The 27,711-nt window shown below is 44.9% G+C and overlaps 1 protein-coding gene across 2 annotated transcripts; it reads right to left on the reverse strand.

Moving 5' to 3' along the window:
• Positions 1–4,537: 4,537 nt before the first annotated feature.
• MBLAC1 (metallo-beta-lactamase domain containing 1) lies at positions 4,538–27,510 on the reverse strand. 2 transcript variants are annotated; one of them, XR_011030143.1, is made up of 3 exons: positions 27,279–27,510; positions 6,661–11,288; positions 4,538–6,447 (listed from the first exon to the last, which is right to left on the reverse strand). XR_011030143.1 is itself a non-coding variant. In XM_068274067.1 (2 exons), exons 1-2 carry the CDS (start codon positions 27,312–27,314, stop codon positions 10,638–10,640), a joined length of 687 nt encoding a protein of 228 aa, XP_068130168.1. In that variant the 5' UTR covers positions 27,315–27,510; the 3' UTR covers positions 4,538–10,637. The 2 variants fall into 2 exon arrangements, 1 of the variants encoding a protein (XP_068130168.1); XM_068274067.1 differs by having other exon boundaries at positions 4,538–11,288.
• Between the last annotated feature and the right edge of the window lie 201 nt (positions 27,511–27,711).

The raw sequence follows: 27,711 nt of genomic DNA on the forward strand, positions 1-27,711 counted from the left end.
AGGTGCAGTAAAGCACACAGGCAGTGAAAAGTATGCTTTCCTGTACCTGGTAATATGTGTGTTTAGAGGTATCGCACTGCAGCAGTGCATTACCATAACTCTACATGTTACAATGCAACGCTAATGTCGCACTGTAAATAGGATTAGCATTGCAGTGCGGTAAGAGTTTATATCGCAACTCCACAACGTCCCTCAGTGAATGTAGCCTAAATGTTATTATGCTGTTGCGTATCTTTTAGAGCAGAGAAGATGTTCTGAGTTCAGGTCCGCTTTAAGTATATGTGCCTGTCAACAAGGGCACAACATTGTGTCACCCAGAGGGTGAGATTGCAGGGGGTTTACTTATTGGCCATTAAGAGGTCTGCAGGTGTATATTACAGCGCACTGGAAATACCCCCAGCGATATTCTATTGGGCAGTGGCAATATTGATCGTAAAATCACGGCTGAGGAGTCGGAGCAATTTTGGGTAGTCGGAGTTGGAGGCTTCATAAACTGAGGAGTTGGAGTCGGATGATTTTTGTACAAAATCCACAGCCCTGGCAAGTATTAGACTAAGGAGTCGGAGTCAGAGGCTTCATAAACTGAGGAGCTGGAGTCGGAAGTTTTTTGTGCCGACTCCACAGCCCTGCGTAAAATATCAATAAATTTTACAGATATCTTACGAACACTAAACCCAACCCTATTCTCATATGAGCCCTCCCTCTACCGATGCCTAACTCTAACCAATCACCCCACAGATGCCTAGCCCAAACCGACTCCCAACCAATACCTAACCCCAACCGTCCCCCTACCAATGGCTAACTCTAAACCCCCCCTCCTCCCCTCCCAAAAAATGGCTAACCCCAAACCTCCCCTCACAAACCCACCGACGGCCTTGGTGCCTGTTATTTCATTGGGCACCGGCCCCCAAACTTCCCTTTATAGTCACCCTATGGGGCATCCGAACTTCTGCACTGTCTCTGGCGCCCAAAATTTCCCACTACTGTCTGCAGATACAGTACTTCTAACTAGTGATACATCCAAATGTGGTAATCCAAAAACATAATTTTTCTTATTTTGCATATACAGTACATGGAGCTGTGAGCTGCATTAAAAGGGGTTTGGAAATCTGCACTTAGGGTGTTGACTTCCAGGGCCCAGGTAGAAAACCATGAGGGGCCTCCAAAGAGGAGCTTTTTTGAGGAGTAATATTTGCCCTTCTCACCAATGGAAACTGGAAGATTTCTGCTGAGCAAAGGAATGCAAGGGGATAAGTGAATCCTGTGAAAAAGAATTCCAGAGGAGTGGAGATTCTTGTGAGAAGTTCTGTACGTGTGAATGTAAGGGGGACAAAAATAAATAATTCAGTTTAATTAAAAAAAGCTGTTCCAATCCTTCATTGAAATTATGGGGTTAATTTACTAAAAGTAATCTCCTGTTACTCGTGCTATTTCATTAGCGTGCCTTGTGTGCTATGTTTCTGTATTGTAACACTGGTAACCCTGTCAGGCTGCCTATTGGGCCAATCAGAGTGCAGGGATCATGTCCTTTAAAGTGATTGGACCTGAAGGGGCTCAGGGCGGGAGGAGTGGAGCAGGTGTAAAGTTACTAGCACTCGCTATACAACAATACAGCAGCATAGCGTGCGCTCGTCACTGGGGTTGATTACGCACGATACGCGGCCACTAGCGCACGTCGTGTGCAAACAAGGCGCGCTAATGAAATAGGGTGCATTACAGGAGGTTACTCGCACTATTTCTCTTAGTGAATCAACCCCTATGTCTGGGGTTCCCCTTTACTACCTTGAGAAAAATTGACTTTTTTTTTTTTTTTTACCTTGGAAGCTGAACCCTTTTATCTGAGCCATTATGTAATAAAAGGCGCACTAAAGACTTTAATATAGGCAGCGTGCCCAATTAGAGGATTATTATCTATCCCGTCAGCACATCTGAACGGATCAATCATTAATAACATGAAAGGAACTATTATCAGGCCTACACGACGGGCGTACCTGATCCCCGCACTTACAATGCATCAAGAAGCAAGTAGAAGTATGTAGCTATACAACAGAAAACTCAAAGCAATACAAGTTCACCCCATCTCAGTGCGGGACAACTTCCTATATACAGAAGCCTTCAACCCAACCGAAATCTCCGCTCTGCACATAACCTTCCTCTAGAATTGCCTTCTCGCATTCACGTAGGCAAGATTCCTCACATGCTTCACCCCTCCTCTAAAATCCCTTTCTAAAACACGGTCGTCACTCCCCAACCTTTGAAATCTTTAAACCCTCCCTCAAAATTCACCTTTTTCAGACAAGCATACACTCTAACGTAGGTGATTGCCTCTGCGACCTGTGGCCAAATTGTACTCCTTATTAGATAACCTAAAAACTGAGGCCTGTTTCAGACTACACATTGGTGTTAGCATTATCCACCAAAAACAGGCCTTTGGGGATTACCGTGTTAATACCCCTTCTGGCTGAAATCCAAACAGGAAGTGACGCTCGCTTGCGCTCACTTCCTGTTTTGGAAATACGGAAGTGCTTGGAAGCTTATTGGAAAAATACGCTTCTGCACATCGCACCGCCACCTTTTTAAACAATCCCTGCATCATCATACTTACATGACCTCCGTTCCGCTGCACAACCATGCTTGGTATGGAAATTGGTCGTTTAGTTTGTTGGTGTGTGGAAAATACCAAGTCATGTCAATAGTTTGTCGTGGTGTCCGTCACGTCAAGGTGTGCACTTTGTTGGCGTGTGTACAAGCCTTAAAGTGGATCCGAGATAAACTTTTACTCATTGCATATTTGTGTTCCTTTCATATAGTTTATAGGGCATTCCTCAAGCCAAATACTTTTTTTTGTTTTAATACTCTAATTCCCTATAAACTAAACAAGCCTCGCCCACAGCTTTTTCAGAGAGCCTTGGCACTGTAGCAAGGGCTTATGGGAGATTAGTCTGGGCAGGAGGAGGAGGTTACTAGCCAGAGATTTCAGAGACAGAGGGGAGGAGGAGAGCAGAGTGAATTTGTCACAGGCTAAGTGCTGGAGATGCAGAGCAGCTTTGCCTCTGTGTAATGTTTACAAACATGGCTGCTTTCATTGTATCACAGAAATAAATAATCATAAACTATTGAAGCTGTTTGCAGCTAGATTTGCTGTATAAACTATCTAAACTTTAGATAAGATATATAGAAAAGTTACTTGTTATAGTTAGTTTTTGATCTCGGATCCGCTTTAAAGGAGAACTGTAGGGAAAGGGATATGGAGGCTGCCATATTTATTTCCTTGTAAGCAATACCAGTTGCCTGGCTATTCAGCTAATCCTCTGCCTCTAATACTTTAAGCCATAGACCCAGAACAAGCATGCAGCAGATCAGGTGTTTCTGACAAGTTAGACAGATATGACAGGATTAGCTACATGCTTGTTTCTGGCGTGATTCAAACACTTCTCCAGGCAAATAGACCAGCAGGGCTGCCAGGCAACTGGTATTGTTTAAAAGGAAATAAATATGGCAGCCTCCATGTACACTACAGTTCTCCTTTAAGACAGGACTGGCATCTGTTTCCAGAAGAAATGAAGACATATCTGCAACCTGGAAATTCAAACATAAGAGAAAAACCCACACTGCACATAAAAATACGTAAAATAATAACTTTATTCTTTAATGTCCTAATAAAATAAAACCATTGCTCAACATTGAATAACGTACACAGAAACCGGCACAAAGGTTTGTAGACAAACGCGTAACGCGGCAATAAGACGTACCATAGCGAATCTACACACAGGTGTGCAAAGGAAATAAAAATACACCTGCAAGTCACAGTAACATTTGTATTGTTTTATTACAGATGGCAATAAAAGAACCCCTTTAATCTTTATCCCATTCTTCTGTCAGCTGTTCTGTTAGACATCGCCCCCTCCTGACCACTCTCTGTACTACAAGCTAGGGCTGCACGATTTTCCGGTTTTAAACCGAAACCGCGGTTCCTGTGAAGACGATCTGGGGATCGTCAGTGTCCGGCGGTTTTCAGTGCCCGCGCTTGGCCGCATGGTCCGCCTACCGCTACGCGCCGAGGTGCGGTAGTACTAATGTGCGGCGTACGGGACTCTTATGAGCCGGGCAGCGGGGGGGGGGGGGGGGGGGGCGGATCCACTGACAGAAGCAGTGCATATTCATGATGCTAATGAGCCGGGCGGCCGGGGGGAGGGGGCTTGGCGGATCCACTGACAGAAGCAGTGCATATTCATGATGCTAATGAGCCGGGGGGGGGGGGGGGGGTAGAGTCCAGAGCGGCACAGAGCTTCTCCAATCGCTGGAAAGCAATGGAATGACAGAGGCAGTAGGCGGAGCTGTACACTCTGTACAGCTCCGCCTACCGCCATACACCGCTATCCAGTGATTGGTGGAGCTGTGTGTGCCGCTCCGGACTGGACTCGCCCCCCCCCCCCCCGCCGCCCGGCACATTAGCATTCATGAATATGCACTGCTTCCGTCAGTGGATCCGCCCCCTCCCCCCCCCCCCCCCGCTGCCCAGCTCATAAGAGTCCCGTACGCCGCACATTAGTAGAAGTACCGCACGCACCTTGTTAAGCCGAGGGGTCATCCAAGAGGGCTTCAGGCTTTACAAATGTGCATTGCCTGAAATGCAATGCGAATTCACAGCACAATTTTCTGACACAGAGCCCGTCATAGCTAGGCTCCTGACCCCGCCCCCCGCTAAAGCTTGTTTTGAGAAAAAAATCGTGAATAAATCGAAATCTCAATTTCTAAGAGAAAAATCGCAATTTCGATTTTTACCCAAAATCGTGCAGCCCTACTACAAGCAATTGCTTTGTGTACTGGCTTCTCTCAGTTCTTGTTTTGGGCTACCTGATGAAGACAGTACATGAGATAATAAGCCCAGCTAAAGCAACTGTTACACCAATACATTGTCAAGTTTGCAGCCCGATTGATCATCTGATAATTTATTTAGATCTGATAAAAATTGGTGCCAGAATTGGTGCCTGATCGATGATTCGACCAATTTGTGAGGCAAAGTCAGTCGAAAGTATTGAATCCTCAGGCCGACGTGGTCACTGTGTCTACATATGCAATAAACAAACACAGGTGCCAACATTTACACAGGATTGTAAAAACAAGAACACACACCAACCAATATTTACATTGAGATCATAACTCTGATATATATATATATATATATATATATATATATATATATATATATATATATATATATAGCGGACCTAAACTCAGAACTTCCTCTCTGCTCTTAAAGATAAGCAACAGCATAACAACCTTTCAAGAAAAACATTTCCTTGTTGCAGCTTATAGAGCTCTTTCAGAGATGCTGCAGTGCAGTTACTTCCTGGTTTGCTGGGAGCACAGAAAGAGTTAACCTCCTGTGTTTACATATTAGCTCACAACTCTGCAGACGGTTGACAGCTCAAATTGCACTGGCTCATTACTTGCTGAGGAAAGAATTAGACAGGCTGTTCTCTATAAAAAACGCACACAGGGTGGATTTCTCTGTGTTTATCTCTCCTGCGCAAGAGTTCAGGCCCGCTTTAAAAAACAAAACAAGCATATTCCCTTTAATAAGAGAACCAGTCATAAACAGGCATTTGTAATCATCTGAATCCACTATGCTCTGAAAATGATCCACCAGTGATGTCTTACTTGCACGGAATGACTGCTTGCACCATTAAAGTGCAACTCCAACTTCAAATTGTTTTAAATAAATGTAGTTATTTTTCTGTACATTTGTAAATCTCCCAGTGACCCTGTACTAATAAGTGAGGCTCTTCACAGCGGAGACAAAGACAGCTGGAAGAACCTTACCGATATTTAAAGTGGACCTAAACTCAGAACTGCTTCTCTGCTCTATAAAATAAGCAACAGCATAATAACACTTAAAGAAAAACACATCTTTGTCACAGCTGATACAAATCCTGCTATCAATCTGCAGTGTGTCTACTTCCTGCTTTCATGGAAACAGACATAGGGTTAACATCCTGTGTTTACAAATTTGTATCAGCTGTAACAAAGAAATGTTTTTCTGTAAAGGTAGTTATGCTGTTGCTTATCTTTTAGCGCAGTTCTGAATTTAGATCCCCTTTAAAATAAAATTTCTGGAGAGAATACAACGCTAGTGTCACATGACTTGATAGGCTGCCAGCCCTGTCATATTGGCCCAGATAAAGCGGCCACCCAACCAGCGAACCACTGAAAAAATTGGCACAAATCAACTATTTGGCTAAATGGCACAAACATGGTTTCCTTACATTGAGCAGCTCTACCTAGGTTGTGTTTTGTGGATTCACAGTGCTCTTATTCATTTTAAGAAGTGTCTGTCAGTGGGGGGGAGCGTGGGGGGGGGGGGGGGGAGGGAATTATTGCAGGCCTCCTATCAGCATATGGCCCCATGCCTGATAAAAAGATGTTATCTTTACACAACCAAGACTTCCTGGATTTGATGAAAGGAGCTTTCACTATGGGTGCTGCACACAACCACAGCCTCAAATCCACTCATTACTTGATGTTTCAGCAATGCTAATTTCTGCCCCTCCATAGCATAAAATCCAGCCCAAGTTTGCCAGATCCCTTATGTTCCTTCAGTGTTACGCTGCCCATGCCCTTTGAGGGCTCGTTTCCACTGTTGCGGTGCGGAATCGCCTGGATTCCACCGCAGAAGACATCGCATGCGGCTGCGTTTCCGCATGCGGATTTAGCCGCGATTTCGCATGGCAAGGAGCCAAGTGAATTTAACCATGTCACTGCCTGAGTAAAGCTCCATAGCAAACCATGCGAAATCGCGGGGAAATCCGCATGACAAAGCCGTATGCGATTTCCCTATTAAATGCATTAGCGGCGATTCGCCCGCATTTCTCCCGCACGTGAAATCTGACGGCTCTGCCGTGCAGATTTCTGCCGCACCGAAAAACGCTCCCGCCGCCGCACAAGTGGAAACAGCCCCATCCACTTACATTGACTATGCGAATCCGCATGCAGTGCCCGCATGCGGATTCGCTATAGTGGAAACGAGCCCTTAGAGATGTCACTTGCTTGTCACCATGGGAACATCCTCCTGATTATTAAACGGGATGGGCCAGTCAAATATTAAAGAAATGGGGAATGGGAGGAACCTTGAAGACCTGGAATAGACAGTGGATGTTAAACAGCAAGTAATCTAGCCCACCACAGGTTTAAATTCCCATTTTTTATCGACACCACTTTAGGTGTACTTTAATCAAACATAAACACAACGCTAGATAAAAGTTGTGCAAATGATTCACAATGAATGAAATCTGAAAATGATGCAACACTTCTGCACGTATTACAACAACACGGTAGCTCACAACACCAAACAGCCGGCAGAAAAACACACTGGAAACCTTCATTCAAAGTTCATGCAGGCAAGCTGCGCATGCTTGAGCCAACGGTCAATTGTATTCTAACAATATTTGCACACGCAGTCTTATGTGAACGATGATCGGCAGAACGGATCTCTGCTTGAACCGAAGAACCATGGTTGGTCGTTAACTTTTCACTTTGTTGGGATGTTTTTCATCAGAAGAGACTGTCTGACAATTAGTTGGATAACTAATTTGATTAATATATTTAACGTGTGTAGGAGGCTATCATTCAGTTAAGGTACCCATACATCACTCGACTGTCCATCAATCGATCAACTTTATTGGGCAATCAACGACACTGTTTTTATTTTTAGTATTTATATAGCTCCAACATCGTCTGCAGCGCCGTACAGAGTATATACTGTCCCTCAGAGCGGCTCACAGTCCTACCACAGTCATATGTCTGTCTATGAATGTATGGTAATCTAGGGCCAATTTTGTGTATCGTGTAGTGTATGTATTATAGTCTGGGGCCAATTTTTAGGAGGAAGCAAATTTATCTGTATGTTTTTGGGAGTGGGAGGACACTGAAGTGCCCGAAGGAAACCCATGCAGACACGGGGAGAACATACAAACTCCTGCCAGATAGTGCCCTGGCTGGGATTTGAACCGGGGACCCAGCGCTGCAAGGCAAGAGTCCTAACCACTACACCACCGACTTGTGGCCCACACACTGAAAGCAAGTTCCAGGCGATTGTTCTTCACTAATTGATCCTAACGATGTTGTGCCTCCCTGCTCTGAAACCAAAAATTTATCCTGCGTCAATCTAAATCATGTTAACAGTATCTGAATCCTGCGCGATCGACCGATATCTTCCATCCGGTATGATCAAGCAAATTGGCCAATATCTGGTCGAATTGAACTATTTCCATTGATGAGCACAATGGAAAATAATCGATTCTCTATTGATCTGATAAAATGATTGAATTGAATGGCCGATTGTGCAGGAAGATCGAGTGCTGTGTGGGTACCTTAAGTAGCTATGGCCCTGATGCAGTAAACTTTTGGCTTGAGTTATCACTTCTTATCTTTTCTTACTGTATAGAAAGCTTTTCTTCAAATCTTTACAAGCAGAAATGTACTCTGATTTTTTCCAAATGAGGTGTGATATTACCTTTCTTAAAGAGGAGCTGTTAGGTATAAGGTCTCAGAGAAAATAAACACATATATCAGTAGCTAAAGATTGGCTGTACTTACATTACATATGCATTTCACTGTCCACGTTTGTACTTCACAGAATTTGTATATAGTATATGCAGAGATAGATGCTCCTGACAGCTCATGGCAGGCTCCATGTTTTTCTGTCAAATGTGTCTTCATGTCCTGCCTGATTCCTGATCACAGATAAGCTCGTTCTTGAACAACACGGTGTGCAGTGAATATTAATGAGCCATGTGGCTAGGAACAATAGCTGACTCCTGCAGAGTACTCTGCCCCGAGATTTATCAGTGCTACACAGCTAGACGGATTACAAGCTTCTGTAACGTCTCATTAGCAGCCGAGGGGAGGGCCCCAGAATGCTTTGCAGTTTAGCTGCGGCTTGCGTCTTTATGGGTCTATAACAGACTTGCTGATAAGCACACATCAAAGGTAACTGAAATGTTTATCTTCACTAATGGCTTTTGAGCTTCCTTCTAAACTGTTTAACACAGGAGGATAGAGGTTTAAATTAGCTTCTGCAGCCTGACAGTTACTCTTTAAAGAGACGCTGTAACACCCCCCCCTCCCTCACGAGGGGGGGTACTCACCTCGGGAGGGGGAAGCCATAGGGTCCCAATGAGGCTTCCCCGTCCTCTGTAGCTGCAGAGAATCCAGCACTGGCTCCCACAAAAGTCCCTCAACAAGGCTTGACAAGGGTGCGCAGGCGCGGGCAATTTTTACCTACCGCGATCCTGCGCAGGCGCACTAGCGGCTCTTCGTTCGGGCAAAGCGGAAATAGCCGAACCCGATTGTACTGCGCAGACGCAAAGAACTTGCACCTGCGTAGTAGTAGAGCGGATCTGATCGGGTTTGGCTATTTCCGCCTTGCCCGAACTAAGAGCCGCTACTGCGCCTGCGCAGGATCGCGGTAGGTAAATATTTACCTCACCGCTGTTCAGGGGGGCTGCAGCGCTGAATTGCTGGGACACCGGAGGACGGGGAAGCCTCCCGAGGTAAGTATCCCCAGAAGGGTTTTTTATTTTATTTTTTATTACAGGTTTTCTTTAAATCAAACCAGAAGTGAAAAAAAAAACCTTATAATATACTGAATTATATGTGTACTACGGATAATGAATAGAACATTAGCAGCAAAGAAAAGTCTCATATTTTTATTTTCAGTTATATAGCATTTGTTAATAACACTGCATCATACTGTCACAGTTTGTGTTTTCACACCACACACTGTATTTTAAGCTATAAAACAGAGCAGAGCGTATGACCCTTTGAACTTACCTGCAGTAAAACCTTATTTTAAGCCGTCTCTCACTGTTTCTTGGCTATTTAAGTGCTTCAGAAAACAGGACTGTATTCCATCCAGAGGGTTGAATAGCTCAGAGAAGCTCTTTTGCATAGATAACAACTGAAGTTTTTTTTTTCTTTAACTCTTCCTGTACTGGAAAACAATCCAATACTCTTTTCCTTGCTACTAATGTTCTATCTCTTAGCTTTACTACACATACATTCATTAGTTCATACGTTTATTTTCACTTCAGGTTTGCTTTCATTTTTATTACCATCCTCTTGATTTCTATATTCTAAAAGGGTGTTACACAAAAATGAGAAAAATGTAAGACAATAAGTGATAACTCTTCAGAGGAGTTAAAGGATAACTGTAGTGAAAGGTATATGCAGGCTGCCATATTTATTTCCTTTTAAGTAATACCAGTTGCCTGGCTATCCTGCTAATCTTCTGCCTCTAATACTTTTAGCTATAGCCCCTGAACAAGCATGCAGCAGATCAGGTGTTTCTGACGTTTTTGTCAGAGCTGACAAGATTAGATGCATGCTTGTTTCTGGTGTGATTCAGACACCACTGCAGCCAAATAGATCAGCAGGGCTGCCAGGCAACTGGTATTGTTTAACAGGATATAAATATGGCAGCCTCCATATACCTCTCACTACAGTTGTCCTTTAAGTAGGATAGATGACACAGTAGTGGACAATTGTATACACTGGTCAGTGGACTACAAGAAGCACCAAGATGGACATTGTACAGAGAGTGACACTAGCGAGTATGAATCACAAACTCTTAAAACTCATGGAGATTCAGGTTCCTGTCCAGCCCTCACGACTCTGAACGGGGGTCCATGTCCAGGAATGATCACATCTGCTAAAGCCAATAAAGTCCTACGACTCTTTTCTTGAACATCTGGATTCTCGCTAAGTTCTCTCCAAGTGTCCTCATCGCCTTCCCTCTCAAAGACATCTCCAGCTATGCCTACCGTGCCAAGACTAGTGCCAGGCACAAGAAGCGTTATGTCGCTGCCGGTGTGTCCCGGTGTAGCCACGACCTTAAGGCCTTCCCCGCCAGGCAACAAGTAAGGTTCTCCTCCGCGGAAGTTGTGGTAGACGTAGGAGCCGTCCCGCCACAGGTCATAGGACACCAAGATCTCAGCCTTTGGAAAGAGATTGAGGTTACCAACATGATCGGAGTGTCCATGGGTGCCAATAACGTGGGTGACGTCCTCGGGAGCTACACCACGGCTCTGCAGAGCCTGAAGAATGATATCACGGGACCAGGGGCCGGCCGTGTCCACCAGAACCGTCAGAGGGCCACAGACGAGGGTCACTGTGCCATCAGCCTGGAAACGGTCCACTCCAACGTCTCTGCAATATCCCTCTAGCAGAATGTGGACAGAGTGGGGGGAGCCAGGGATTTCATGAGTGGAAAGTGGCGACGTCACATACTGCGGAGGAAGGTGGAAGAAGGTCAGTGTGGCCAGGCAGCAATCATCAGGTATCTTACTAAGAACTGTGAAGTATGGGCACATTACCTGGCATTAATGTCACTTGCATGGCATACTAAACACTTAAGAGGAACTTTAACCAAAGACCGAAATTCATCCCAATCAGTAGCTGATGCCCCCTTTTCCCATGATAAATCTTTACCTTTTCTGTAATAGATCATCAGGGGGCTCTGTATGGCTGATATTGTGGTGAATCTCCTTCCCCCGTGTGATGTCATGACCATGGTCCTGACAGTTTCCTATCTGTGAACCTAGTTGCATTATGGGAAATAATGGCTGTTTCCAATTGCCAAGCAAGCAGTATCCCCTCCTGCGCATGTATGTGTATATAACCAACCTTTGATCCTATTATAATTATTATTTTTATCCTATGACCTGCAGGCTTAAGGTGGATCAGACAACATGAACAAATTACTGTATATGGCAAGTATCAATCATTACTTGATTTTTTTAACAACTTATCACTTCGCAATGTATTGATTTATTCTCCACCCCCCTCCCCCCCACACTATCTCTTGGTAAAGTTCCTTTTTAAATAGTAGTTACAGGGTCGTTAAAAAAAAAATATTGATCTAACATATCAGAACTGCAAAATGGATTTAAAAAAAAAAAAGTATTCTGGGGAGCTATGTATACCAAAACATACAGGTGAAAGTCGAAAAATTAGAATATAGTGGAAAAGTCCATTTATTTCAGAAATTCAACTTAAGGCCTCTTTCACAGGGGGACGTTGTGTTTGATGCGACGTTAAAGTCGCATAACGTGCCCCTAACGCAGCGCATGTAGGTTATAAAATTGGACGTTATTTTGTACTACGTTATGTGTCTCTTGGTGCGCCGTTTTCGTTGCATACTCATGGAAAGAAAACAGCGCACATTTAAAAAAAACAAAAAACCTTACCGAGCATGTGCAACACACAACGCAGCAAATGTATTGCTAAACGCACAGCATGCAGCACTTTCTAAATAGTGCTACACGTTACACACAACGCAACGTGTGCCCTGTGAATGTCGCACAGACTTACTATTGCTGTGCGTTGGAACATTTTCTAACGTGCGACTTTAACGTCACACTGTGAAAGAGGCCTAAAAGGTGAAGCTAATCTATGAAATAGGAACCCTTTGCAGGTGTTTTGGATGAATTAGCTGATTATTGTCTGACACTTTGAGACTAGAGTATAGAACATTTACACAGTACTCTAATGGTCTGAGATTTTGATTTTGGGGGTTCTCATAAGCTGTAAGCCATAATCATCAACATTATAACAAAGGTTCAAATTATTTCTCTTTGCATGTAAGGAGTGTATTTCATATATTAGTTTCACCTTAAGTTGAATTCCTGAAATAAATGGACGTTTACACGATATTGGCCTCGATTCATAAACAGCAGTGCGATAAGAAAAATCTTGTCGGGAAAATACCGCACTCGGTATTTTCCCGGTCTGTGTACCAATTCATAAAGATTTCCCCAGCTGCCCCTGGAGGTCGGTAAATTACCGCAGCCCATTGAGCGGTAGAGTAGAGCAGTGTCTCGATTCCCTCTTTGCCCTGCAGAAATGAATCACAGACGGCTCTCTGGCTCTCTCCACTGATGACTCAGACAGATGAGTCACACAGTCTTTCCCTGCCTACTCAAATGATTCACACAGAGGGCTCTCTGGCTTTCTCCACTGATGACTCAAACAGACTTTGGCTCTCTGCACTTTTGCATTCATCAGAGCTGTCGGTAACTTGTTATCGCCTCACTAGAGGTGTCGGTAACTACCGCCAGGCTTACCACTTGTTGAAGGCTTTATGAATTGACATTTGCTGACAATTTACTGACATGTGTTGTCGGTAACTGCAGCCAAGTCGGTAATTTATCTCCCTGGTCGGTAATGTCAGCTTTTCATGCGGTAACAGCCTTTATGAATTGACATTTTGCTAAGTGCTTGGGAAAGTCTGCTGTTTTCAGCATTACCGCATGAGGTAATGCTTTATGAATTGAGGCCATTGTAATTTTTCAAGTTTCACCCATACACTGTTGCCATGGTTTCAAACTTTTTTTTTTTACACCAGTATCAGAACATTCTAGAAGCAGTAGAAATGGAGAAGTAATATTGTGTACATTTCCGTGTTTGTGTCATTAGTTCAGGGGCTACTTAGTTTTGCATAATATCTTGCAATGTACCCTATTCCTGTACAGTACTTCCTCTTCATGAAAAGCAATGTCATCGTGTTGCACAATGACAATACAGTTCTTGAATTGAAATTAATTTGTACAATCCATGTCTAGGCTCTGCAGTTTCAAAGACACCTGAAGTGAGAAGGATATGGAGGCTGTCATATTCAGGGCTGTGGAGTCTGAGTCGAGGAGTCGGGGCAATTTTGGGCACCCGCAGTTGGAGTCGTGGTTTCATAAACTGAGGAGTCGGAGTCGGGTGATTTTTGTACAAAATCCACAGCCCTGTTAAATATTAGACTAAGGAGTCGGAGTCGAAGCCATTTTGGTTACCCGGAGACGGAGTTGGAGTTTCATAAACTGAGGAGTCGGAGTTGGAAGATTTTTGTACCAACTCCACACACAGCCCTGGTCATATTTATCTCCTTTTAAACAATACCAGTTCCATGGCAGTCCTGTTGATCTCTTTGGCTGCAATAGGTTCTGAATCACACCAGAAACAAGTATGCAGCTAATCTACGCAGACTTCAGTTAGAGCACCTGATATGCTGCATGCTTGTTCAGGACCTATAGCCCAATCTACACGATACGATTCTTTATACGATTCGATTACGATTCTATTTACGATCCGATTAAATCCGACATGTCCGATCAGGATTAGATTCAATTCGATTTGCCATTGTTTTGCAATGGTGTAGATGGGGCTTATGGCTAAAAATATTAAAGGCAGAGAATCGGCAGGACAGATAGGTAATGTGTATTGTATAACAGGAAATAAACATGGCAACCTCCTTATCCCTCTCAATTCAGGGGTGCTTTCATAACAGTGAGCTGGGCTTCTGCCCCTCAGCATACTGAATAAGCTCTGCTCGATGGCCCGGTGCACACCAAAAACCGCTAGCAGATCCGCAAAATGCTAGCAGATTTTGAAACGCTTTTTCTTATTTTTCTGCAGCGTTTCAGCTAGCGTTTTGTGGTTTTGTGAAGCGTTTTTGGTGTAGTAGATTTCATGTATTGTTGCAGTAAAGCTGTTACTGAACAGCTACTGTAACAAAAAACGCCCGGCAAACCGCTTTGAAGTGCCGTTTTTCAGAGTGGTTTGCGTTTTTCCTATACTTAACATTGAGGCAGAAACGCATCCACAATCCAAAATCTGCAGCAGCCCGGGAGTATGCGTTTCTGCAAAATGCCTCCCGCTCTGGTGTGCACCAGCCCATTGAAATACATTACCCTAGCGGATCCACACCCGCAAGCGGATCGCAAACTGCAGCCGAACCGCTCTGGTGTGCACTAGGCCTTAGTCAACAACTTTCAGATTTGAATAATTGTTTTTTAGCTTTTCTAGTACTTTTTCACTGAAACAAAAATATAAGACTGCTGTTCTTTTCTCAAGCCATCTTTTTTAACTATGTCCCCCTTTCCTCTGTTTAATGTGATGTCAAACATCATTATTTAGTTTTTATATAGCGCAGACACATTCTGCAGTGCTTTACAGAGTACATAGTCATGTCATGTCACCGACTGTCCTTAGAGGAGCTCACAATATAATCACTACCATACTCTAATGTCCTAGCTTATTATTATTATTATTATTATGCACTAGTTGAAATAAGCCCGTTTAAAATCAGGCTCTAGGTCTCTTCACGCCGCCGTCGCCACTGCCGCCAGTCAGTGCGTGCGCGCCCGTCCACCCTAATCCCTGACCCGTCATCCTGCCCCAACGGCTGTCTGTACTGCGCACATGCGTAGTACAAAAAACCCACTGTCACACAGCCAGGGACAGGAAGGATGACGCAGGGACAGATAGGTTTTATTATAGAGGATTTATATATCACTGACATCATCTGCAGCACTTTACAAAGTACATAGTCATGTCACTGACTGTCTTTAGAGGAGCTCACAATCTAATCCTATCATAGTTATAGTCTAATGTCCTACCATATTATTATTATGTATTTATATAGCACTGACATCTTTTTTTTAAAATAAATTTTATTGAAGAATTTTCAAGAATTTTCACCCCACAGGTTTACAAAATGTTAACATCTGATCAGATATACAAGAAGGTGCCTATTTGCTTCATTTCTACAAATTTCTTAAAATGACAGACATTTGTAAATCACCGTTTGGCTTTGGTAGTAAACCATAAAAACAGAAAACAAAAGAAAAAGACCCTTTTCCCTCCCCCCCCCTTCTCTGTGCTTACATAGTGTGTTACGGGTACACTTTGTTTGGGCATGCATGGCATAGTATCAAATAGTATTTATGGTTTTACATTTTCCTTAGGGTTTGAGCTGCTGTCCTTTTTGAGGCCGAGATTTTGGGGGCCTCAATTTTGGTCTTTTTTGTGTTTGAGAGCACCTAAGGTGCCTCCCAAGTCTTCTAAACAGTACCAGGATGTTAGCGAGAAATGTCCCATCAATATATTAAGTTCCGCTGGGGTAAAAGAGTGGAGAATGTACTTTTTCCAGGTTTTGAAAAAGTTTTTTGTGCGTAGTTCCAGAGATTGTAGCGTATTGAGCTTTTCTAAGGTAAACATGATCATTAAATCTTTCTTTAATGCTGAGATCGTGGGCGGTTGTGCAGAGATCCAGTTTTGAAAGATTACTCTCCGGGCAGATGCTAGTATGATATGAAATAGAGCCGAAGGTTTCTGCTTTTTGTTGTCCTCTCTCTCGTCAGAGTAATGAAATAGGAGTAGCATTGCATTTTTTTGTATTGATTTTCCACACATATTATTCGCAAAAGTAAGAACTTTTCCCCAGTAGTGATCAATAAACTCGCATGACCAGATACAATGGTATAAATTGGCATTCGGGTGCTTGCACTTGGGACATTCTGGGACATAATGAGCTGGAGGAGTTCGATACTTGATATTGAAAGCATATTTTGCTCTATGGATAAATAGGAAATGCGATGTTCTAAATTGTTCATTTTTAATTTGGTTTCTGAAGATTTGTAGTCCCTGTATTATTTTATCTTCAATATCCCCCTCCCCCAGATCATCCCGCCACTTCCCAAGTGCAATTTTACTGAAGTGTTCTTCGTCTAACTGTGCTAGAGCTTTTGCAAAATCTGCTAGTGTTTTAAGAGGACCTCCTGGGTTTATGATTTTGTCGAAGACCGTGGGTAGGGCCACACTAGTTATGTCGGCTATGTGGGAGTGAACCATAGACTGCAATTGCATATACGGGAGGAAGTCGGCTTTTGTGATATTGTATTTTTCCGCTAGTTCTCGGAGTGTAAACCATCTCCCTTCTTCTATATTTAATAACTTCCCCAGTTTATCTATCCCTTTGTAATCCCAATTTGAAAATTGTTGTTGAGAAATGCTTGACGGGTAATGAGGATTACCCCAGATGGGCATATATTTAGAGACAAGGCATGGGAGGCGTAGCTTTTTGCGTATTGCTCTCCAGGTTTGTATAGTATCTCTAAAGATAGCATTTTGCTTAAGCTGAGGGGGTAGTTCAAATATTTTTTGAGTGAAGAAGGCCAAGGAGGGACCAGGGCTTGACTATTTCTGTCTCTAGTTTTAAATTAGAGTATTTACTTGTGCCTTTAAAGAGAACCCGAGGTGTGTTTAAAGAATTTTATCTGCATACAGAGGCTGGATCTGCCTATACAGCCCAGCCTCTGTTGCTATCCCAAACCCCCCTAAGGTCCCCCTGCACTCTGCAATCCCCGATAAATCACAGCCGTGCTGTGAGGCTGTGTTTACATCTGTAGTGTCAGTCTCAGCTGCTCCCCCGCCTCCTGCATAGCTCCGGTCCCTGCCCCCATCCCTTCCCTCCAATCAGCAGGGAGGAAAGGGATGCAGGCGGGGGAATGGAGTTCTGCAGGAGGCGGGGAGAGCAGCAGACTGACACTATAGAGATAAACACAGCCAGCTCTGACAAGCTGTTTGTCAGCAGCGTGGCTGTGATTTATGAGGGATTGCAGAGTGCAGGGGGACCTTAGGGGGGTTTGGGATAGCAACAGAGGCTGGGCTGTATAGGCAGAGCCAGCCTCTGTATGCAGATAATATTCTTCAAACCCACCTCGGGTTCTCTTTAATCCAGTCTTGGATGTGGCGCATGAGAGAGGCCAGGTTATATTGTCTTATGTTTGGTAATCCCATTCCCCCTATTATTTTTGCTTTTTGAAGTTTTGAAAGAGCCACACGTGGCCTCTTGCGCTGCCAAATGAAATGTGTGAAGGCTTTTTCTAGGGACTTTATGTCTTTGTGTTTTATGAGGAGTGGGATTGTTTGCATAGGGTAAAGTAGTCTACCCATTGTTGTCATTTTTAGGAGTGCTATTCTCCCTGCTAGTCCAATTGGAAGGGTGGTCCATCTTTCTAGCTGCTGTTTGATCTTCTGAAAGAGGTCAAAGTAATTAAATGTGTAGATTTGTGTCGGGTCTCTCGGTATTTTAATACCTAGGTATTTTATAGAGATTGTGACTAAGCGGACCCCCAACTCTCGCCATCCTCAGAGATTTGCCGATTTTGATAAGGGCATGAGCTCACATTTATCTTTGTTAATTTTTAGGCCCGACCGGGATTCAAAGTCTTTAAGAATTTGGAAAACCCGTGGGATTTGTTCTATGGGGTTCTTTAGAAAAAGAAGGATGTCGTCAGCAAAGAGTGCTTGTTGCACTGATACCTCTCCCACTTCAATTCCCTTTATGTGTGACCGTAGTTCTATGGCCAGGGGTTCCAAGGCAATATTGAACAGAAGTGGGGATAGGGGGGAGCCTTGCCTCACCCCTCTTTTTAAAAGAAAAGGTTCCAAGAGGAAGCCTCCTGTCGCAATCCTTGCTTTGGGTGTTCGGTATATTGCTTGGACTGCTCTGAGAAAAGCTCCCTCAAAGCCCATCGTAGATAGTAAGCCCAACATCCAGTCCCATTCTACACTGTCAAAGGCCTTCTCGGCGTCTAGCACCAGAAGGCCTGTTGACTTGTGTGTATCCGGGTAAGCCCGAACCTGTTCCAGGATTGTCAATACTTTTCTAACGTTTGTGACTGCTGCTCGCCCCTTTACAAAGCCCACCTGGTTTGGATGTATAAGGGATGGGAGTATTTGCGCTAAACGATCAGCTAATATTTTAGATAGTATTTTGCTATCTTGATTTATAAGCGAGATTGGCCTGTAAGAGGCTACTTCAGTTAAATCCTTGCCTTCTTTCGGTATTAGCTTTATATATGCTGTATTTCCCGAGTCCGGATATACCGAGTCAGTTAAGATTGTATTGTATAATTTAGTCAAATCCTCTGCTATTTCTCCCTGTAGAATTTTATAAAACTCACTAGATAAACCGTCGGGCCCTGGTGTTTTTTGATTGGATAAGGTTTTGATTGCCTCCTTGACCTCTTGCACCCCGATTACCCTATTCAGAGATTCTACCTGTTCCTCCGTAAGCTTTCTGACCTGGATTTTCTGAAGGGCGGCTTGCAGATCGCTCGGGTCTAACTGTGTAGTGGAACTATATAATTTTGCAAAGAATTCTTTAAAGCATCGGTTCACTTTCTGAGGATGTTGTATATTGTTACCCTTTGCGTCTTTAAGCACGCAAGGTTCCTGGTTTCCTTTTTTATGCCTCGCCATGTTGGCAAGTAATTTCCCTGCCTTCTCCCCGTATTTATGAAACGTTAGTGTTGTGTAAGGCTTTTGCAGTTCTTCGTGTAGCTTGTACCATAGGTCTCCTTTTAGTTTTGCTTCTAACCATTTTTTTTTGGTTTTCTGGGATAGGATTTTGTTTAAAAGCTCTAAAAGCTGTTCTTATTTTTTCCACTTCAGACATGTAATGTATATGGGCTTGTTTCTTTCTTGCTGAGGTGTAGAAGATAATTTTTCCCCTTAGGACTGCCTTTGCAGTTTCCCAGAACAGTATCGGGTCATTTTTATGGGCCTTATTATCCTGGGCATACTCCATCCACCACTGTTTTAGCATGGCCTCAAATTTGTCATTCCCATATAGTTTTGTGGGAAATCGCCATATTATATCTGTGCCTCTTGGGATCCGATCCTCTAATATCAGTCCCACTGGAGCATGGTCTGAGATGATTAAATCAGCTATGAAAGCGTTGGACAACCTTGTTCCGAGTGTCTTTGAAAGTAGGAACAGGTCGATTCTGGAAAAAGTTCCATGCGTTGGGGAATAATACGTGAATTCGTGTTCATGTGGATGGGAGTATCTCCATGGATCAATGAGTCCACAAGCTTGCATGAGCGGGTTTAAATATTTATCTCTGCTGCTCAGAGCTCGTTTTGGGTTACTTCTATCTTCCCAGTGATCTGGGACAGTGTTTAAGTCCCCTCCTATTATCACTGACGACGAGGTTTCTTTCATTATCTGTGTCTGCATTTTGTCATAGAAAACCATATGATTTTGGTTGGGACCATATAAATTGTACAGTGTTAGCGTTTCCCCCGCAATCTGGAGCTGCAGCCTTGACCATCTGCCTTCGTTGTCTGCTGAGTGAGCAGTAACTTTGCATTGTAAGCGTTTATTGATTAAGGTTAAAACTCCCGCTTTTTTATGTACTGCCGGGGAACCATACACTTCTCCCACCCAGAATTTTTTCATGAATTTGTATTGATCTTCCCTTAAATGTGTCTCTTGTATGAAACACGCATCTGGCTTAAACTTACTCAGATGCCTCAATACTCTGGATCTTTTCCCTGGGCTTTGCAACCCTTTTACATTCCATGACACTATTTTCATTTTGACTTAACTAAATGTAAGACGGCCTAGGACAGTGCCGCAACTCCAGTGTTTTGATTTAGGCCGAGCAATTTTTTGCACAGAGATAAAACCCCTTTTTAACCCCTTTCCCTCCCACTTTCCCCCAAAACTTATTCCCCAAACACCAACCATAACCTGTACCATAGTAGTGCGGACTTCACTTCTTTCCCGCATCATTTGACAGTGATGTAACTGTCTCGTCTCCGTAGATCCGAACCAAATCTTTAGAACACACCCTCATGCATTTTTTTTATATAATAGTAGGTTGTATGCAAAACGTTTAACCTTAACAATAGCAGACATTAGATGTTTGCTTAACTGTGCTGAAAATGGAATTCTGACAAGTTTTAGAAAACAACCGGGAGAAAAGAGGGCATATTGCGCTTTTCTTTAGGCAGCGTTCTGTTCATGTCTGTATAAGAGAGGCCAGGAGGTTGCTTTCCTGGTTTAAATAGATATTTGGCGGTATGTGAGCTGTAGTCTCAATCTTCGTCCTGCGCATCCTCTGGCTCCTCTGAGTTTGCTGTGCCCTCCCTAGGGACGATTTTTCCTTTCTGTAAGTAGTTTTGCGCTTCCTCGGGAGAGTAGAACGTTAAGATCTTGTTATCATGATTTGTGATTTTAAGTATGGCTGGGTACACTAGTGAGAACTTGATCTGCTTGCTATAGAGTGAAGAGCACACTTTGTTAAAGGAGCGCCTTTTCAGGGAGACATCAGCCGAAAAGTCGTTAAACAGCCGGACTGTGCTCTCCTCAATTTCCAAGTCTTGGTCGTGTGCTCTATATGCTGTCATTACTGCGACTTTATCTGCATAGTCCAAGTATCTTACCATGACCATGTGGGGAGGCGGATTCTTTCCTTTCACCCGGGGGGGCCCCACTCAGTGCGCGCGTTCTACTTTCAGCGGGTCTGTCAGACCTAGCTTGGATGGAATGTCTATTGAGCATAACGTGTGCAACTGAGAGGCCTGAACACTCTCAGGAATCCCCACAAATCTTATATTGTTTCTGCGTGACCTGTTCTCGAGATCTTCTATGCGGCTGTAGGCCACAGAGTTCTCGTGTTGGAGTCTCTCAATTGTGGTGTTTGCTTCTGTTAGGTCTTCCTCACAAGTGTTAATTCTCTTTTCTGCCTCTGCTATGCGTTTGTTCTGTTCATTTATCTCTTTTCTAAATGGTTTTAGCGCGCTTGCCATTGCCTTTTCAATCGTGGCCTGTATTTCAGGCTTCAAAGCCTTGCTAACAGCTGCTGCTATCTTCTGATAGTCTATTCGCATATCTGGGCTCTTACCCCTGCTGCGAGTCTCACTGGCATCTGAGTCCCAGTCTGCTCCATCTGTGCTTTGTGTTCCTTTCTGCTGCTGCTGTCGTGCAGGAGTCGCTTTAGGTCCGGCTTTTCCGCCCGCCATATTGGCCTACGTGGGGTCCGTCTCTGCCCGGGGCTGCGTGTGCGCTCGGGTAAGGTATCTTTCCATGCGCCGCTTGCCCTTCGTCCTCCGTGTTCTCTGTCTGTGTCTGCACCGAACCGCTGTATTTAGTGGCGGTTTAGCTGTGTGGTGAGGGTGGTTTGGCCCGTGATCCGCCGGAGCTCTTCTCTTACACTCCTTCCATGCGGGCGCCGGAACCGGAAGTTAGCACTGACATCTTCTGCAGCACTTTACAGAGTACATAGTCATGTTTCCGTGTAACGATTGCGGAATCGTCTCCGTGGTCAGCGCACCAGACGTGCGCTGACGCGGCGGATTTCCTCCACAAGCGTATTATTGCGGACACCCAGGCTAGGTGCTATGCACCTGCAGAGGGAAATTCCTGTCGGCAGGTGGAGCTGTGGAGTGCAGAGGAACAGCTCCTCTGCCCTACCACACACGCCAGACAGGAATTGTACGAAGGGAAGAAACGCAATCGCAAGAGAAGCGATTGAGAGTGAGCACAGAGACAGATTGTGTGTGTGTGTGTGCATAAAATTAGTCGCCAACCCGCGACTGTGCACACACCACAGCAGATAAGAAGCAGGAACGCGATCGCGAGGTGCGATCGCCAGACGTGACACAAGGTTACAGCAAGGCGGAGCACGAGAGTAGCAAAGGCACAGCAAATAATACAATAAGGAAATACGGAAAACAACAAACGCTAGCTAACCGCGAACACCGCACTCATTCGCAACAGTGCACGCGGTTATGCGCGGTCTCCACGTGATAAGCACAATAGAGACAAGCACGCCTAACTAACCATTAACAGACAAACATGAAACAGAGGACGCGAGCGCTTGCTTAACGGTTACCTCACCGAGCCTCCAGCAAGCGCAGCAGACAAGACAGACACACGAAAACAGGGACAAGCGACAGATAGGATCCACAGCACTAGCGAAAAGTGGCTAGCGCGATCCCAGAAGACAGAACAGAAGGATCCCCAGCGCTAGCGAAAAGTGGCTAGCGTGATCCCAGAAGGCAGAACAGAAGGATCCCCAGCGCTAGCGAAAAGTAGCTAGCGCGATCCCAGGAGACAGAGTAGCAGAACAGAAGGATCCCCAGCGCTAGCGAAAAGTGGGTAGCGCGATCCCAGAAGACAGAACAGAAGGATCCCCAGCGCTAGCGAAAAGTGGCTAGCGCGATCCCAGAAGACAGAACAGAAGGATCCCCAGCGCTAGCGAAAAGTGGCTAGTGCGATCCCAGGAGACAGAACAGAAGGATCCCCAGCACTAGCGCTAGGGCGAGTGCGATCCAAACACACGGCAGACAGAACAGATGAGGTAGGCAGAAACAACCGCTGTTCCAACCTACACTCCAGACTCAATCAGAAGGATGCACAGCCGCTAACGCTAGGGCTTGTGCGATCCAAACACAAGACAGACGGAACAGGCAAAACAGATAATATAACCTGACTGGGCTAGAAGGGGAGCCTAAAGCAACCCCCAGGAATTAACTATACTAGATAGCAATGGCTGACACTCCAGCAGTGTCCATCAGGAACAGACCATGGAAGGGAAATGTCCAGCAAAGCATTCTGGGAGCAGAATGCTTTTATAGTGCCAGTCATCAAAAGAAGGCAGGTAAGGGATTTGCATGACTAATGTATGCAAATCCCTCAGCAACACAAGCTGCACAACTGACAGAAGGTCTCCTTTCCAGAGTCCTGCAGCAATAAAAACCTAAACAATGGTCAAAAGGCTGCCTGCCTGCGCAGGCAGCTGAGCGGATTCTCACAGTCCGACTGTTTTTAGAGGAGCTCACAATCCAATCCTACCATAGTCATAGTCCAGCTCGGGTCCACTTTCAGCAGACAGCAGCTCTGTGGCCAGCATTCCCAGTTATGTTACCACGGCAGCTTTCCCCCCGCCCTAATAGGTGGCCGCTGAGCTGGAGGGCAACACCGCTGGGCGTGGCCACAGAGCTGCTGTCTGCTTTGGAAAGGCTTCAGGTAAAATTATAAAGGCAGTTTCGGCTGATGGGGAAGGGGGCAGCTTCTGAATGTCAGCTATTTACGGATCAGCGGGCGCGTATATTTACTTATTAATAGCTGATTTTACTTCATCCTAAAACCAAGAATAAAGTAAATTTATTCTTCAGCATTCTGAAGGTCTTTTTATTTTTATTTTTTAATAATCCACATATAACAGAGAAAACCATTCCCTACAAACAGTAAAACGCCAAGATAGATCTAAGAATGGCTGGATAGTGTGCTGGTTAAGGGCTTTGCCTTTGACATGGAAGACCAGGGTTCGAATCCTGGCTAGGTCTGGCACCTATTCAGTAAGGAGTTCAAGGCAAGACTCCCTAACACTGCAGGGTGGCCTCTTGAGCGCGTCCCAGTGGCTGCAGCTCTTGAGCGCTTTGAGTCCGACAGGAGAAAACGCTATACAAATGTTCAGATTATTATTAAATGACTGCAAGGTCCATGCAGGGAAATGTCTGATATCGCAGGGCGGGATACTCCAGGGAGTGAGATAGTGGAGTCCAGCATGACGGTGCCACTTTATCTCAATACAGCTTAAAGGGACACTTAAGTCAAACAAAAAAAATGAGTTTTACTCACCTAGGGCTTCCAATAGCCCCCTGCAGCTGTCCGGTGCCCTCGCCGTCTCTCTCCGATCCTCCTGGCCCCGCCGGCAGCCACTTCCTGTTTCGGTGACAGGAGCTGACAGGCTGGGGACGCGAGTGATTCTTCGCGTCCCCAGACACATTAGCACCCTCTATACTGCTATATGGTATATGATATATGCTATAGCAGCATAGATGGCGCTATTGTGGCCAGGAACGCGAAGAATCACTCGCGTCTCCAGCCTGTCAGCTCCTGTCACAGAAACAGGAAGTGGCTGCCGGCGGGGCCAGGAGGATCAGAGGGAGATGGCGAGGGCACCGGACAGCTGCAGGGGGCTATTGGAAGCCCCAGGTGAGGAAAACTCATTTTTTTTTGTTTGACTTAAGTGTCCCTTTAATTATTATTTACACTAATCAATAGCAGAAATGTGTTCTAAAGCCCCATACACTCACTCAACAGCGGTCTTTTAAGCAGCACAATTATCAAACAAATTTTGTTGTGAAACATGTAGAACAACCCCCAAAAAAGTTGCTTGTTCAAACAACTGATAAGAAGTCAATCCAACTGTTGGATTGACAGCTTATCAGTTGTTTGAACAATAGCAAGCAAGTTTATGGGGGGTTGTTCAACTTGTTTCAAAACAAAAGTGGTTTGATAATTGTGCTGCTTAAAAGACCGCTGTTGAGCGTGTGTATGGGGCTTCAATCTCTACAAACACCTGCAGTCCAGGAAAAGCCTCCCACACAAGCCTGACTTTAAAGAGACTCTGTAACAAATTGTTTATCTTTATTTCTTCTATGCTATAAGTTCCTATGCCTTTTCTAATGTGGTCTGGCTTACTGCAGCTTTTCCTAATTGCACAGTAGCTGTGTTATCTCTGTTATATGATCTAATCTTCTCTCTATAGTCGGCACAGTCAGGCTGAGGCAGTCAGACTGGAATGTGCAGGGCTGCTTGTGATTAGCTAGAAGCTGTACACACCCCCTGCAGGCTCTGTGTGACTAACACACTCTGCTTAGCTGAGCCTATTAGAAGCTGGTTAGTTTGTTTGTAAACACTGCCTAAAACTGGCAATTACAAGCCAGGTTTGCAGCAGAGAATGGCAGAAACAGCACAGAGGGGACCAGGAGCACATAATGAATAGAATGGTATGCTTTTTATTGTAAGAATTTCAGAGTACAGATTCTCTTTAAGGATTCCACTGCCCATAGGCACTGGTATAAAGTGAAGGTGCAGTGGGTAGGGGGCTATAAGCAAATACTTACCGCGCCTCCCGTTTCCCTCCATCACTCACCATTCTCCTACCCTCAGGCCCGTTATTCTGGGCGCCTCCAAACCAGGACATGCCGCGAATGCGAAGTATGTCTGGTCTGCTCCCCCAGGTCAGGAGTGCGATCGCTTTCCCCGTTCCTACCGTGCACACTCCACAGCAGCAAACATCACATGCTGAGTATTATGTTTTTATTGCTAGGTTAGGTCTTCCCCGAGGGGGTACGTCACCGCAGTGGGGAAGTCCAGTAGGGAATAATCTGTGCACATATTATTTACTGAAGCGAACATCCCCCTTTGCCCGTTTTGAATGCTAGGTGTGTAATGTAGTCCATATACTGGAGCTCTGCACATCCATGCAGTTAAATCACTCAGGTAAAGCTTCTGTTTGAAAGAGCTGCCATCTCTCTCGCTGTGCAAATTGAACATGCTGAGTGGAGACGGGAGGGAAGCAAGCGCACTCCTGTCCTGTGGCATCACTCTGCGCGGCCAAAAGGGAGCAGAGTGGACATACTCCGCATGCGCGGTGCAGTATGTCCGGGTTTGGATTCGCCCAGAATAACATGACTGAAGGAAGGAGAACGCGAGGGATGGAGGGGAACTGGAGGCGCGGTAGATATTTGCTCAAAGCCCCCTACCCACTGCACCTTTACTTTTCTCCATTATCCTTAAAGTCGGCCGAAGCGGCCGAGAACGACCACTGTTCCAACATTTTAGCATACATTTAAAGTGATATTCTCCTTTTTAGTAGAATCGGTGTCCCCCTGCCCGCTCGCTGGGCTGCAGGCTCGGTGCTCGCTCAACTTTTTATTCTAACTATGTCCACTTGGATAGTGGACATTGCACACCAGGACCCAGACAGCTAACTCAGGTTGCAAGGTTAGTGCTGGTGATGGGCATTATGGGGTTAATGTATGACCTGCTTGACTTTGCACATGCTCAGTAGCATTTGTATGCTATTCTGTCGGGTTTGCTGAAATGTTCCAACACCACCTCAACCAACAATCAGACGTGTGTATGGCAGCCGGCGACCCCGACCAGCAGGATAGGGAAGCAACTGATATTATTTAAAATTAAATATGTCAGCCTCCATATCCCTCTCACTTCAGGTTCAGACTAACCAGCTAGCTCATGGTGACCCAGAACTCATTGGAGTGTGTGAGGGGCTACAATGGTCCTAAAAGCCCCCTTACTAAAATGCTATGGAAAACAAGTGTGCTTTCTTAAAACAGAAAGAATTTGCGATAATTCAGGTTGGAGTGAGCTTGAGATGTCTCCCAGAGCATCACTGCTGAATATATGCAAATTACCCATTGTCGTCCTTAGAAGCTAAACACACCTCCAGAACCGCTGGAATGCAATGTGTCAGCTTGTTAATTTGTACAGAGCCATAATAATCCAACATGCATACAGACTGTTTTGGAATGGTTGATCCTCATCAGTGCATGGCACGGATTAATTTGGCTCTATGGAGTAGGGCTTGTGAATCCGAGAGGCACAGACTAACCAGCAAGCTCATGGTGACCCAGAACTCATTGCAGTGTGTGAGGGGCTACAATGGTCCTGCAAGTTCAGGTATGATCTGGCAATCCTGCATAATGGCATCTTAGTTTTTTTAAGTACACTTGAAAGCAATGTCCCTCATGCTCGTCACTGATCCCCCCCCAGAGCAGCACAGGGGGCAGCCCCCCTGTCTCTCCAGCAGCTGCCATGCCTCCATTGATTATTATCTCACCTCCATCCTGCTGCAGAGAAGCCCAGGCCAGCTCATCACGTGACCCTGCCACAGGCTGCCAGCTGCCCGCCTTCTTCTGATTGGACGCCGATGCAGCCCGTACTCTACTCTTCCATGCTCAGCAAACTCCGTCCACGACACCACGACGCTACACTAGCAGTCACTGCTGAGAAACCCACGGAAAATCACGGAAAACTGCTAAAACCCATCCAGGAAAAAAGTTAGCAACTGCGCATGCGCCAGCCTTCCAGCCAGCCTCTGCGCATGCGCGCTTCTCAACATGCGCTCCACTGTGCGTCTCACCGCAGGTCCTAGCAGGTACCACGGGTGAAAAATACAACGTGTGAAATACATAACGACAGTCCTAGAACTACCTGTTTGTACAGCAATATTTTTTGTATGCTTTTTAGGCAGAGGCGGTGCCCCGAAATCG

The sequence above is a fragment of the Hyperolius riggenbachi genome, chromosome 3, assembly GCF_040937935.1.
Source record: "Hyperolius riggenbachi isolate aHypRig1 chromosome 3, aHypRig1.pri, whole genome shotgun sequence".
Taxonomy (NCBI): Eukaryota; Metazoa; Chordata; class Amphibia; order Anura; family Hyperoliidae; genus Hyperolius; species Hyperolius riggenbachi.